Source organism: Podarcis cretensis (genome assembly GCF_951804945.1).
Source record: "Podarcis cretensis genome assembly, chromosome: 3".
Classification (NCBI taxonomy): Eukaryota; Metazoa; Chordata; class Lepidosauria; order Squamata; family Lacertidae; genus Podarcis; species Podarcis cretensis.
The window spans coordinates 50,178,417-50,193,605 of NC_137172.1; the positions used below are offsets into that span (position 1 = coordinate 50,178,417).

General features: G+C 41.5%; 1 protein-coding gene across 2 annotated transcripts; it reads left to right on the plus strand.

Moving 5' to 3' along the window:
• The first annotated feature begins 139 nt into the window (after positions 1–139).
• ARV1 (ARV1 homolog, fatty acid homeostasis modulator) lies at positions 140–14,902 on the plus strand. 2 transcript variants are annotated; one of them, XM_079971387.1, is made up of 6 exons: positions 5,526–5,555; positions 6,399–6,461; positions 9,508–9,627; positions 10,266–10,419; positions 11,810–12,034; positions 13,336–14,902. In XM_079971387.1, the coding sequence occupies exons 1-6, from the start codon at positions 5,541–5,543 to the stop codon at positions 13,440–13,442; spliced, it is 684 nt and encodes a 227-aa protein (XP_079827513.1). In that variant the 5' UTR covers positions 5,526–5,540; the 3' UTR covers positions 13,443–14,902. The 2 variants fall into 2 exon arrangements, with proteins under 2 accessions (XP_079827514.1, XP_079827513.1); XM_079971388.1 differs by lacking the exons at positions 5,526–5,555; positions 6,399–6,461 and adding an exon at positions 140–274.
• The last annotated feature ends 287 nt before the right edge of the window (positions 14,903–15,189 follow it).

The following is a 15,189-nucleotide window of genomic DNA, read 5'->3' on the forward strand; positions in this document are numbered from 1 at the left end:
CCGCCGGGTCTCCGCGGAGCTTCGAGAGGCTCGTGAACTACGAAGACCAAGATGCTCTGCGGCTGCTCCTGTTTCCCCGCCTCTGCTCGCGGAACCCGGAAGTGAACGAGGCCGAGGAGAGGGGACGGCCGTTTCTGTGGCAACGGGATCTTGCGGCTCAGGGCTCCCGAGGGAGATGGAAGAACCCGGAGCTTATAGGTGCATTGAGTGCAGTAGGAAGGCTCCTGAGCTGTACAAGGATTACCAGCGTGGCGTGCTGCGTATTTCTATCTGCGTGAGTCATGTTTTGAGAGAGAAGTATCGGGCCGAGCGAGGAGATCGGAAGGAAATAGAGGGGGGCTGACTGACCAAAAGGAATGTATCGGGGTGGTAGAGATACTTGCCCATGGAAGGGAGACGGGGGTGGGGTTAGTAATAGATTACAAAGTATGCGAATAGTTTTCCGAACTCTTCAGTAACTAGAATATGGATTGGCTGCACTTCAGTAATAACAACAACAATAACGTACTTTTATGGGTACGTAATAACAACAACAATAACGTACTTTTATGGGTACGTATTAGGATTGCTAATTCTGCAAGTAGGAAAAGGCATGTGGGTTGTACTATGGCGGTCCACGTGGAGGGGTTGCACGTGGCTGTCCACGTGCATGGAGCTGAAGTGAGGTGTTTAGACTTTGCATAAGTGTGGCAGGGCAAGCCCTTAGATAGAGATGGGTGGAGGGAGTCTTTTAGTCTCACCAGCAAGGAGAGTTCATAGCGTGGTTCATGGAAGTCAGCCTTCCCTGTCTCTCACCTGACAGTGGAATTCTCTCCCCTTCAAGGCACAGGTGTTCTCAGGGTTGTTCAGCCTGCCATGTAAAAATGTATCTTATTCACCTAGACCTTTAGTAGAACTTGGTCATTCAAACTCCAGTATAATTTGGATGGTTGCTACTGTGTTTACATGGCAGAGGGCATTCTCGATAGTGGTGCCGACTCTGTGGAATACCATCCCATCAGATGTCAAGCAGATGAGTAATTACAGTGGTATCTCAGTTTAAGAACAGTCCTGTTTACGAATGATTTGGTTTACAAACTCCGCAAAACTGGAAGTAGTGTCCCGGTTTGCAAACTTTACCTCGGTCTAAGAACAGAATTCGAACTGTGAAAGAGCACTGGCGGCAGGAGGCCTTATTAGGAAAAGCGCGCCTTGGTTTAAGAATGGTTTCGGTTTAAGAACGGACTTCCGGAACTGATTAAGTTCGTAAACCGAGGTACCACTGTATATATATATTTAGGAGACATCTGAAGGCAGCCCTGTATAGGGAAACTTTTTAAGGTTTAATGTTTGACTATGTTTTTATATATGCTGGAGTTACTGGGCCAACACAGTGAGATGGGCGGGGTACAATTAAATTGTTGTTTTTGTTGTTCTATAATCTGCACACTCAGCTTTCACAAGTGTTCCAGCTGCTGCATTCTGTACCAGTTGTCATTTCTGAACAGTCATCAAGGGAGGGAACAACATACAGTGCATTATAGTAATCCAACATGTATGCAGTCAAGGCATGCATCAATGTGGCTGGGTCAGCTAGGCCACAAAGTCAGCTTTCTCTAGGTAGGGCCATAGTTGCTGAACCAGACTAAACTGCTAAAAAAGCACTCCTAGCAACCGGCACCACCAGTGCCTCAATAGATAGTACTGAGGCCAAAGTCAGATCTTAGCCTTCATCAAAATTAGCATGTTTCCTAAGCCATAACATTCTATGTGGGTGAAGCTTCATCTTGTTAGCTCTCATGCAGCCTACTATCAACCCAAGACACTTGTTTAGGGTTGAAACTGTCATATTAGGCGGTGGGGAAGAGTGGTAGTTATGCTTCCCCTGATAGCCTATCACCCCAAGCCTATGTATTGCATATAAATGTTGATAAGCATGAGGGAGAAGACAGAACTTGAGGCACTAGAAATGTCAGTGGCCGAAGAATAAAACACCATGTGGGGGCAGGGCTGAAAGCAACCAAATTCTTTCCTATTTCTGGCCATATCCTGATTTATGTTTTCATCTTACTGGTTTGTAACCTTTTGGGCAGTGGCTGTATTTTTGGGTTGTTTTTTTTAAATAAAAACACTGTATAAATGGTAAAAGATGATCCACTGGCCTTGAGCTAGATCCGCTGCTTTCCATTATGCCAGGAATTTGGTGCCCACAGTTACACATGCACAGAGGCTTTCCCAGATGCCCACTGTGCATGTGTCCCAGTTGAAATTAGACTTGGAGGAAACATTGTATTGTAACCAGTAATATAGATAGTAGTGTATATGGCACTCACAACAGGTTTATTCCAGTTTGCAGATATGTCCATAGGCATCCAAAAATTGGCAATTCCTTCATTATGCTGACTTGAGGATACAGCTCCACTGTATTGCAGTTACAATGGGTTGTATCCAATGACATTCTTTGTGCTTATGAATAGCTCTTTTGTACAGTGTAATGAGGAGAGAAGCAGTTTTTGCCTATTCCACTTCCCTGCAACCTGCTGTGTGTGCCCCCCAAATTTATTCCATAAGCTTCAGTAGCCTTTCTGCTGATGGAAGGCTTAGATATAACTGGTCTCTCTCCCCCTCGTCCTTTTTGTATCTTCTAAAAATCATTCATTCATTCAACTAACTAACTAACTAGGTGCTGTGGTCTAAACCACAGAGCCTAGGGCTTTCTGATCAGAAGGTCGGCGGTTTGAATCCCTGCGATTGGGTGAGCTCCCGTTGCTCGTTCCCATCTCCTGCCAACCTAGCAGTTCGAAAGCACGTCAAGTGCAAGTAGATAAATAGGTACCACTCCGGCGGGAAGGTAAACGGCGTTTCTGTGCACTGTTCTGGTTCGCCAGAAGCGGCTTAGTCATGCTGACCACATGACCCAGAAGCGATCTGTGGACAAACGCCGGCTACTTGGCCTATAGAGCGAGATGAGCGCCGCAACCCTAGAGTCATCTGTGACTGGACCTAACAGTCAGGGGTCCCTTTACCTTTAACTCACTAACTAGATTCATATACCACTTGATTATAATAAAACTTCAATGTGGTTTGCCTTTGTAATCAAATCACTGCCTGAACAACCTTTATTGTTCATGACTGCAGTTCAGAAAAAGAAATTGGAGTATTGGTTCATCTAGACATACTTGTTACACAATTACTTGAGTGCAGTTCTTTATCAAAGACTGATAGAATACATCTCTGACAGGCTTATAGCATGAATTTTGCTTTGTTGATTTTATACACAAAACGGGGACTCAAGTGTAATATATGTCTCCATAAATTGTGGAATGTACTTAATGCACTGTTATTTAGAGAATGCCCTATTGTGTGTTTAAAGGGGTGGGGGAGAGGGGGCTCCTTCAACTTGTAAGGCTTGTGAAAAACCATGTAACTTTGTGTATGTACTTAAGTAAGCTTTATGCCTGCGTATTCCGAAAGCATCTGAATAAATTATTATTATTATTATTATTAATCTTAGGGCAGTTCACATAGGATAATTTTTTGATAACCAAACAGTTAAACTTCAGTTATCAAAATAGAGCCAGTGTGGTGTAGTGGTTAAGAGCGGTAGACTCCTAATCTGGGGAACCGGGTTCGCATCTCCGCTCCTCCACATGCAGCTGCTGGGTGACGTTGGGCTAGTCACACTTCTCTGAAGTCTCTCAGCCCCACTCACCTCACAGAGTGTCTGTTGTGGCGGAGGAAGGGAAAGGAGAATGTTAGCCGCTTTGAGACTCCTTAAAGGGAGTGAAAGGCGGGATATCAAATCCAAACTCTTCTTCTTCTTCATATTTGAATTTCTGCTTATTCAGTTTCATATATTTAACATACAATGCAAATAAAGGATCTGAAGCTGAATAAGGATGAAGGACTTCTTCAGTTTTGCATCCTGTACCTGTTTTTAATCTGTTGTTCTTAGAACACACTTTCTGATTTCCTGTTTTGAAAAACCAGCATGACTTCATTTAATTATAGTTATAATCTGTTCCTTAATAGAGTTCATGCTATATTTAATTAAACATGTCCTTAGTCCATCTCTCTGACTTGTTTCAGGCTCATCAAGCGCCTGGCTAATTGGCTTTCTCTTTTTATTTTCTTTTAACTCTTTCCTGTTTCTACCTCCCAAAGGCTGAGTGTTGCAATGAATTTTTATCCAAGTATTCTTCATTATCTGTCTTGACTACAAACATTTTTAGAAATAAAATTTAATATAAACTGCAGCTCATTTTTTCTAGCAAAGCAAAGGATCTTCAAATTGTCTTGTCCCTTGCTGTGCTACTCATCTATGGACATCTTTCTAGTTAGATTTGTGGGGCTTCAGGATGCCTATGCCTTGTGCTTTCCTTTCACTTACCTCTTGTACTTCTCATGGTATCTGATGCTGCCATTTAGCATTTTCTGCCTGTTACTTTAGGAATTTTGTTGTGTTGCTTGACAGCAGCCAAGTTTCTAAGGTAGAGTTGACACTGGCTTTTTCTTCTGTAGAGCTTGAAGGCACATGCCATGAACATAGAGAGCCTCTTTATCAAAACTTTGTAAAAAAAGAAAAGAAAGGAAAAGAAAAAAAGAAACCTGTGCAACTTGTGCACACTTTCTCTATGAACCTAGTTGTAGTTAAGAGCTGTCTAAACAAATATCTGCCTCTTGGGCTCTGAAAATATTGTCTTACTCTTGATAAACTATTTGTGCAGAAAGTTAATAACAGAAATTAAAACTCCTACCTTTATGTATCCTTATATATTCCCCATCTGTACAGCACATTTAAAAATACAGTAATTTCATACCCCCTTAAACAGTAATAGCTTCCCCCAAAGAATCCTGGGAACTGCACTTTAAGTGTTCAGAGTGTTTTTGGGACATACTATTCCCCTCACAGAGCTACAGTTCCCAGAGTTCCCAGGGAAGATGATTGGATTGTTTAAGCACTCTGGGAATTGTAGCTCTGTAAAAGCACGTCCAAGTGCAAGTAGATAAATAGGTACCGCTCCGGCAGGAAGGTAAACGGCGCTTCTCTGGTTCGCCAGAAGCAGCTTAGTCATGCTGGCCACATGACCTGGAAGCTGTCTGCGGACAAACACCGGCTCCCTTGGCCTATAGAGCGAGATGAGCACCGCAAACCCAGAGTCGTATCAGTTTATTTCGCTTGATCTTGCCTCTTACTCTGCTCTTTCTTGTATTTCCTCTGTCTTGTATTCCTGCTGCCCTGGCTGTTTCCTGTACATTCCTTTATTTCTGGATCTTCCTCACCCAAACATTCTAACACCCTGCTTTCTCTGTATTGTATGATGTTTAACAAATGATTTTCCCATCTCATCATCAACTTCAGTGCAGCTTATGGTCTAAAAACACCAAGCAATAATATAATTTGAAATAGAATGTTTTTAAGAATATTGTATGGCTAGGGTTATGATGGCATTTAAATATATTTATATATTTGTCATGTTGACCATTATGAAGTGTTCTAAGTCCCAGTATGTGGTGTGGAATAAAAAAGTAACAGGGAAACAAGCTCAGACAACATAAGAATGGGTTGCAAAATAGTAATAAAAATAGGAGTTTTTATAGGAGGGGCTTTCCCCTCATATCCTTTCTTATTTGTCTACAGTGGGAAGGGAAACATTGGCAGAGGAGGCAGAAACATAGGTGCTGTCCTGGTCTGCTGGCATTTGCTGATTTTTTGCATGGAATGAGGTTTTGGCCTAGAACACGACCAACAGCGGAAAATTCCAGAATGTGCAAAATGATTAGTTAGCCATTGCTAACTAATCACTGAAGCATCTTCAGAGCACAAGTTTAAAACCACTTAAGCATCTCCCCAACAGTGATCCACCATTCTGAAAATGGGGAATAGTGTGGACACCAAGTTGAGGCTGATAAGCTCTTATTTGGATGGGGAACAGGGTGGAACCTAGATAGCTGAGGTCCTGCTGAGTACATACCATAATATAAATTGCAAACTGGATGTCCTTAAGGCTTACAGCATGATGTAAAGCTCGCTTTTTTATTAATAATAACTGGCAAGCAAGATAGTTGATGGGAAAGCTAGATAAAAGAAGCTGCACTGAAAGATGGTAATAAAACACGTTTTAACTACTGTCACATCTTTTCAATCTCAAACTGTCCTTTGGCAGCATTTTATTATCATTTAACCACTAGGAAAATGTATTTTCCTCACATAAAAACTAAAATGGCGGTGCTATTTTATAGTCTTTGCGACATGTTATCTGTCTTCTGGACAAAAGCAATTCCTTCAGCAGAAAGTATATAAAATCCAGTATTTGCTTGCATAAAAGAAGTTGGCAGTTTTTATAAATTTTGCATGAACATGAATGCTTTGATATGACTGATTGTTCTTGCTGTTGGCACATACTTTTCATTTTCAGGTAACAAGTGTCTCTTTCTATTTTGCTGGGTACAATTTAACATCTTTGTCAAAGAAAATTTTAGTAAGTAGCAATACCACAAGAGAGAAATTATTCCTATCAGTGTACATTGTGATATGGCCATGAGTTTATCCAACAACACAGCAGCCAACCATTATTTCTAGTGACTGGTGAGGCACCCTTGCTTCCTGATGCAAGGAGGCAAATATAATGTTTCTGTATCATCATTGCCTGGCAAGGAGTTTTTAGAACGTTGGGCAGTATATACACATTTAATAAATTAATAATAATAATAATAAATTTTATTTATATCCCTCCCCAGCCGAAGCCGGGCTCAGGGCGGCTAACAACACTAAAACAGTACAACATTATAAAAACATTATAAAAATTAATTAAAATCAAAGTTGATGGCAACCATAAACTAAAGTTTTGTAAAGATTGCCAAAGGAGGGAGTCAGGCTGCGCCCTGACCAAAGGCTAGGTGGAACAGCTCTGTCTTGCAGGCCCTGCGGAAAGATGTCAAGTCCTGCAGGGCCCTTGTCTCTTGTGACAGAGCGTTCCACCAGGTTGGAGCCGCAGCCGAAAAAGCCCTGGCTCTAGTTGAGGCCAACCTAACCTCTCTGTGGCCTGGGACCTTCAAGGTGTTTTTATTTGAAGACCGTAAGTTCCTCTGTGGGACATACCAGGAGAGGCGGTCCCGTAGGTACGAGGGCCCTAGGCCGTATAGGGCTTTGAAGGTTAAAACCAGCACCTTAAACCTGATCCTGTACTCCACCGGGAGCCAGTGCAGCTGGTATAGCACCGGATGAATGTGATCTCTAAGCGAAGACCCCGTAAGGAGTCTCGCTGCGGCATTCTGCACCCGCTGGAGTCTCTGGGTCAGTCTCAAGGGCAGCCCCACGTAGAGCGAGTTACAATAATCCAGTCTGGAGGTGACTGTCACGTGGATCACAGTGGCTAGGTCAGGGCGAGAGAGGTAAGGAGCCAACTGCTTAGCTTGGCGGAGATGAAAAAATGCCGCCTTTGTTATAGCTGCAATCTGCGCCTCCATGGAGAGGGAGGTATCGAAGTTTACACCCAAACTCTTAACAGACGGTGCTGGCACTAATTGCACCCCCGCAAGAGATGGGAGTTGCCCCCTCAGTCCCATGTCGTCCCTTCCCAGCCAGAGGACCTCTGTCTTCGAAGGATTTAACTTCAACCGGCTCCCACGTAACCATCCAGCCACAGCCTCCAAGCATCTGATCAGTGTGTCTGGGGCCGAGTCAGGGTGGCCGTCCATCAACAGATAGAGTTGGGTGTCATCAGCATACTGATGGCAGCCCAGCCCAAAACTCCGGACAAGCTGGGCGAGGGGGCGCATAAAGATGTTAAAAAGCATCGGGGAGAGTATCGCACCCTGGGGCACTCCACACACCAAGGAGTGGCGGGATGACAATTCCCCCCCAAGCGCCACCCTCTGTCCCCGACCAGAGAGAAACGAGCGCAGCCATTGAAGGACTGTGCCCTGGATTCTCACGTCGGCAAGGCGGTGGTCCAGGAGTTCGTGATCGACCATGTCGAAGGCTGCTGACAGGTCTAGAAGAATCAGCAGCCCCGACCCGCCTCGATCCAGCTGCCTGCGGAGATCATCTGTTAGGGCGACCAGAGCCGTCTCGGTCCCATGACCAGCACGGAAGCCGGACTGGAATGGATCCAGAGCCGATGTTTCATCCAGAAACCTACCAAGCTGTTCAGCAACTGCTCTCTCAATCACCTTACCAAACATTTGGGGTTTGTAACAACCCTTCTCCTCCAGCACATAACACTAATATAAAATTCCAGTACAAGAGCACTCTATTGCTATTTTTGGTGAAAAATTACTGTCTGCTATGCTTTGTTGCTGGTGTTTTTTTGAAAATGTAGATACTCCAGTCATAGTGTATACCTGGCAGTATAATCTGTCACTAGTTATAGTTTTCACGGCTAGCTACTTGGTGATGGTGTTTGTGCACCCCAGCCAATTTCACTGAAGAACACAGACTTTTCGTTTTGGGAGGGAAAATAATTTGTTTCTACACTTTCTCTCTCCATCATCCATAATTTTATGAGCCTCTAACAGTCTGCCTTTACTAGTGTTTTCCAGCTCAGCATTACTTTTGAGATGATGGTATCAGGAACAGATTAACTGTATGTGGACATACTGCACCACAGGCATATAATATTAATTTGACATTTGGTATTTTATTTTTTAGTGCCTTTCTAATAATTATTAACATTAAGCTTGTCTTTAGTGCTGCTGCTGCTACAACACACCATCACCCCATGGGCTATGACAACAGTGGTACCTCGGGTTACATATGCTTCAGGTTGCAGACTCCGCTAACCCAGAAATAGTACCTCGGGTTAAGAACTTTGCTTCAGGATGAGAAGAGAAATCGTGCTCTGGCGGCACGGCAGCAGTGGGAGGCCCCATTAGCTAAAGTGATGCTTCAGGTTAAGAACAGTTTCAGGTTAAGAACAGACCTCCGGAACGAATTAAGTACTTAACCCAAGGTACCACTGTACTGCAATTCTGGAATGCATCTGTGCCAAGCATTGAAGGACAGGATCATCATCATCATCATCATCATCATCAATTTATGCCCCATTTTTTTCCTTGACAAGGATTCAAAGAAGCTTGCAGATATTTTTATGGTCCTTGCAGATCATCTTGTATATCACATGGCTCTGTTTCGATCTAATAAGTAGTATAGAATTAAGCCTAAAATATCTATCTTTCAACAGTATGATGAAATGTATGATGAAATGTAAATTACTGTTCACGTGGATAAAAATAGACAGCCTTGGTAGTAATATTTTATGAGTTTCTATGCATTTTTCTATGTATGGCAATTCACTGCAACTTGGTGTGCTGAGTCAAAAACATGCACCATAGCCAACACTATGGTTGGATGAATTGTGAAGGTATAAATATTTTGCTATCAAGGCAGCATTTTCAGATGAATGTTTTTTGTTGTATTAGACTGAAAATGAGGCTACATGGAATTATCAAGAGCTGTAATGGTATCTATATCACTACAATATTACTGTGTGATGTTTTAACTTGTTCTTGCTCTGTTACTTTCAGAAATCCTGTCAGAAACCAGTGGACAAGTATATAGAATATGATCCTGTTATCATCTTAATTAATGCTATCTTATGCAAAGCACAGGCTTATAGACATATACTGTTCAATACGAAGATAAATGTAAGTTCCTGGGGCTTTCCCTTCTTATCTTAATTTAGTGTAAGATAGGCGGTTCTTGTTAGAAAGTTATGAGAGGCATAATGAAAATATTTGGTGTGAAACTGGTCTTTCTTTCTTCCTTTCCATGTAGTACTTATATTAACTTCAGCTTGCATCCTTTTCTGGAAGTTTTGTCTTGTCCTGTTCCCCACCACGGCAAAAAATAATTACAACTCTTGAAAGTCACTCTAAAGCCCATATAGCATATTAACTGAATGAATAATAATTGAGCTCCTTGGGCAGCACAGTGTGTAGCAGTACTCTGGAAGATGTTCTGTTATTCAGAAGTCTGATTATGAGCCAAGTAACATTTAGTTATTCTTGCAGTCAGTGCATTTCCATATGTATGTTGCAAGTCCATGGATGGGAAAGATGTGTGCACCATCACATCTCTGTGGAGGCAGCCCTCAGTTAGGCTCCTTCAGTCTTTCCTTTTTCCATTCTGCGTCTTCTAGTATGAGACAGCTGACTTCTATGATGACTTATGCATCTAACACCAATAAAACTTGCAAAAAACAACATAGTTTGTAATGGTAAACAATAGTGTTAAATGCCTGATGTCCATGGGCCTCTGAAACTAATGCTATTTCATATTTCAGATTCATGGGAAGCTTTGCATATTCTGTTTGCTTTGTGAGGCTTATATCAGATGGTTGCAGTTACAGGATTCAAGCCAAAGCACTGAACCTGATGATTTAATTAGATATGCCAAGGAATGGGATTTTTATCGAATGTTTGGAATAGCGTCTCTGGGTAAGATCCAGTATAATTTGTCATTGCTCCAAATATTATTTCTAGGTTCTTTTTATCTAAATATTTTAAATTGGTTTGAATGCATTGTAATTATTAGTGTACAATGGATGTGTTGTATTGTTAGTTTATTTTTCCATAATGTCTCACTTGACTTCACATAATCTGCTTGGAGGATGCTCAACAATCAAGAGTTGACAGTATTCCACCAATCTGAGTGGGTAGTTATATATGAAAAAGCATTGCAGGGCACTTGTGAGTGCAAGTATTTTACAGCAGAGAATGTTGGGGTTGGGTCTGGGAGACAGAGCCCAAATCCATTTTCAGCCCAAAGCCCCTTGATTAGCCTTGTGAAAATTGCTTTTTTCTCAGACCCTTTTCAAATTGGAACAATAGCGACCTGCATTGAGGTGGGCAGGTCTCAGGCTTCCATTTCTACTGTTTTCCCACTAGAATCCCAGGATCCACCATTTGAAGCCAGTTGCAAAATTGTGGTGGGGAGCAGAACTAGGCGGTGGTTCAGTTGTCGGTTAACATGCACTGGGATGACTGGTGGTGTCTAACAGGGTTCAAGGCTGTGCCTTATGCTCTTTAATATCCACCTTAAAACTCAAAGGAGAGGTTACCCAGAAGTTTGAAGTTGGTTGTCACTAGTGTGTGAATGGTATGCAGCTCTCTATCAGCTTAACATTTCACAGGGAGGGTGTGGAGGCTTTGAACCATTCCTTGAGGTTACTGATAAGCTACATACATGCAGGGAAACAAGCTGAAACTCAGTTTGGACATGACAGAGGTGCTATGGGGCTGTGCTCCCTTTGAAAGATGAGGTTCATAGTTTGGGAGTGCTCATGGGCCCAGCTTTGCTCCTGGATATTCAGTGACTGTGTGACCAGGAGTAATTTTGCTCAGCTTCAGCTGGTGTGTCAATTGTGCCTGTTTCTGGCCATTTCTGATTTTAGTCATGCCTAGCTCCCCATTTCTAAGCACAGTGCAAAGTGTTGGTTATCACATCTTAAACTTCCACAAAGCATGATGCCTAGGGACTGCCTTCTTCCCCATGACTCTGCTCGTTCTCTGAAGTTGTTGGGGTTTCCCCCTCCCCTCCGCAACTGGTTTTAATATATCTATGCGGGGGGGGGGGGGGTTGTTCATTTGTTTGTAAGTTGTTTTGAGTTGCCTTGGGCAAGGTAAAGTAACTAACAAATGTCATATATACATCTTGCTACATCTAATCCAATCCAAAATGTACTCTTTTCCACAGAAAATTACTTAAAGGCACCTAGCGAATTTATGTAGTACAATGTCTGGTATACCTTCTAATGACTAACTGTTTAATAAATGCCTTAATCTCTTTCTCTCTCTCTCTCTCTCTCTCTCTCTCTCTCTCATTCAGAACAAACTGCCTTTTTGATTGGCATCTTCACTGCTTTGTGGCTATCAAGAGCTGTAGTCCTGACAACCAAGGCAGATTTCACCTTTCTTCTGAAAGCATTGCTGCTATCCAGCTATGGAAAACTTCTGTTGATTCCAGCTGTGATTTGGGAACATGACTATACTCATTTGTGCCTCTTGCTCATTAAAGTGTTCGTCTTGACCTCAAACTCGCAAGCAATTAGAGGTATTCCTAATTTTACTCTTGTAGAATTGTAAGTTGTAAAGCAAGTCAGGATTGGGACATTTGTTCAGCCCAGACATAGAGGTGCCACCCCATCTTCATGGTTTTGACTGCATGAGGCAAGCATTCAGCATTAAGATGTAAAACATCAAAGAAGGAAACTTTATTCAGAGAGTGGAAACTAGAAAGCGAGATTGGAGTGCCTGACAGCAGACTTGAATAAATGTGAAATCTGTACAGTGTGCAAAAGATAGCAAAGACTGAAAGCTTAATCTTTGACTCTAGCAAAGTTGACATTACAACAATAGTTGCACAATAATCCAAAGGAATAACAGTTTTTCATTTTGCCTTGAACATATACTATTATGTTAGTTTGTTCATATGCGTTACATCCCATACTTGGGTAAACCAGTCTGTTTGCCCTTGTCTGTTCTAGCAAGTATAGAGGTGTTCTGTATCACTGATGCAGTATTTCAGGAAAAGTGGGTTCCTTCCCAATGATCCAGCTGGTGGCACAAGGACAGTGTTGCTTCTTCACCCTCCCCTCCAAGTAATGCAGTTCTTTCATAAACATCTAAAAAAGAACAAAAGAGAGGCAGGCGCCAAACCACAGAGCATGGTAGGTAGAGTAGTAGAGTGTCCTTTGGAAAGACACTCTTTCTACTGTGCTTTGTGGTCAGTCTGGACTGCCTCTTTCTCATTTTCCTGGCAATAATGGTGAAAAGGAATGGTGGATCACTGAGAAGGAACTGGGTTGCAAAAGATCTCACAGAAATGACTAGATTACTAGAAAGGAATGCTGGGCCAAAATTGTGCCATTTTTCCTTAGTGCGGTTGTGGTCCCTTGGAAGGCAAAAGTGAGGTGGCAGAGGGAGAGAGAGAGAGAGGTGGGGGGAGGGAGAAAGAAAGAAAGAAAGAAAGAAAGAAAGAAAGAAAGAAAGAAAGAAAAAGATTGGAGGGGGAGGGATAGAGGGATAATGTGAGGGAGGGAAGTTTTGGGTGGTGATAGTATTAACAGATGGGGGGTGATAAGTCCTGACCCCCACAGTATGCAGCCTTGAGAAATTAGCTCCAAAAGAATTAAGCCATTGATGGAACAAAGGTTGCCCACTCCTGCTTAAATGATTAGTTTGCAACTGTGATAATGTTTAACACAACTTACCTGTTCCTACTCCTGCATATTTTATTCACATAGCCATCACATATTAACTAGAAATGTGATTTTGTCCAGACTAATTCATTCATAACCACAGTTGGAAAACCACTAGGAATTGAACCCACCCCATTTTTCCTTTCTTTTGCAGTTACCTTGGATACAAGCCGAAAACTTTGTCTGGTGGCTATTGTGAGTGGATTAATTTTTGAAAATGCTATCATCAGCTTGTTCCAGAGGATAGGATGGAATGTTTGAAGCAATCTTGATTTAGTTTGTTTTAGGTGGAATTACTTGAAGATATAAAGGAAATGATGTTTTTTGAGTAATTTTGCCACTGTTTGCTACCTGTTTATTATAAATGCAGTAGTAAAGAGACAATGAACATAAAGAAAACGTTCCATGTTGAAGAGGAGATAGTAATATGAAGAGTGCAACGATGCACTGATGGAATGTAGTAAGTTCTATAACGTACTTCAGTATTTTTCATTTGTCAAAAATGTCTTGGACTGGTGGTACTGCTGTCCTAGATATTTATGGATCCAGCTGTGGTCCATTTTTCTACTACACTTTAGTGTTTTGTATTTTTAAAAAGCCTGATTAGTAGTTTCATTATGAGGGGGGGGGGGGGAAGCATATGTGGAAATGGAGACAAAATGATATCCTATGACACCTAATCTGACCACCTTCTGAAAGCTATTACATCAGAATGAACAGCAAACCAATGCTTATGACATGGCATACAGATTGCAGTAAAGGTAAGGCTGAAATCCTCTACTTACCGGTACCTATGAGTAAGCCCCATTAAATTTGGTGGGGCTAACTTCTGAGTAGACAAGTATAAGCCTGGAGCACTTGCTTCCTTTGCAAGGGCATTGCTTTGATATTGCTGGCAGCTGTGCTACTTATTTGAGGGGTAATCACATTTTAAATTTGATGTTGATACATACTCAAATAATAAAGATGCTTTGTGGGCTTCATTTCTAAATCTCTTGATATTGATGTTTATGCAAGAGGCATATTTAAAGTTATTTTTAAAAAGATTTAAGCAGCGATCCTATACCCACTTACCTGAGAGTAATGTGATGGAACTTAATTCTGAGTAAGTGCATAAAGAATTGTACTGTTCTTATGTTTCCCTGAAAATGAACTTGACAGCCTTATTACATGTTTACTCAAAAGTAAGCTCTACCTGGGTACATATGAGTGACGCCTATGTATGATTTAAGTGTATTTGGAATGTACAGTAAAACTTCATTCTGTGGACGATAGCATATTTAATTAGGGCAATGGTAACAGGAGGTAGCTGGAATAGATAATTAACTGCCACATTGGGAAACAATAGCTTGTACTTGGAAAGTTATATGCTATTAATTTTTTTTATTACCCCAAACCAAGTTGATTAGGTAGGATGATTTCTGGAGCTCCCCACCCAATAGCTTTGCAGTTCTGTTCCATGGAATTGTGTTCTTAGAAGCTGAGGCATCTGTTTTATTTATACTTAATTATAAGGTTCAAACATGAAGGTGGTCTAGGTGAATTTTGGTGTTCAATGAGAAGCCCTCTGATATATTTGATAAACTTTGCAGTGAACTCGATGACTCAGAACTAGAGGTATTAGGAATCTGTGTTGATGTTTAATATCCTTACTTACCCTTGCTTTTTTGGGTAACATTTCTGTACTGCCTTTCATTTCAAAGAATATTTTATTTTGAGAATTTATATGTCACTTGTCATTTCTATGATGAACTATCAAGTAGTTACATATAAAAGGTAAAATAATAAAATTCAGTTATTAAAACCAAATCAGAAAGCAGAAGAAAAAAATGGAAAGCCAATACCTGGTCAGATATGTTTTGCCCCATTGCAGTGTTGTTCTCAAGTGCAGCACTTCCAGCTCTACACTTCTATGAGTCTATGATCTTCTCACACAGACAAGAATGTCAGCTGTTCTCTATTATGCTTAAAGGCAACAACTAGGCTAAAGACTAAATGTTCCTGGTGG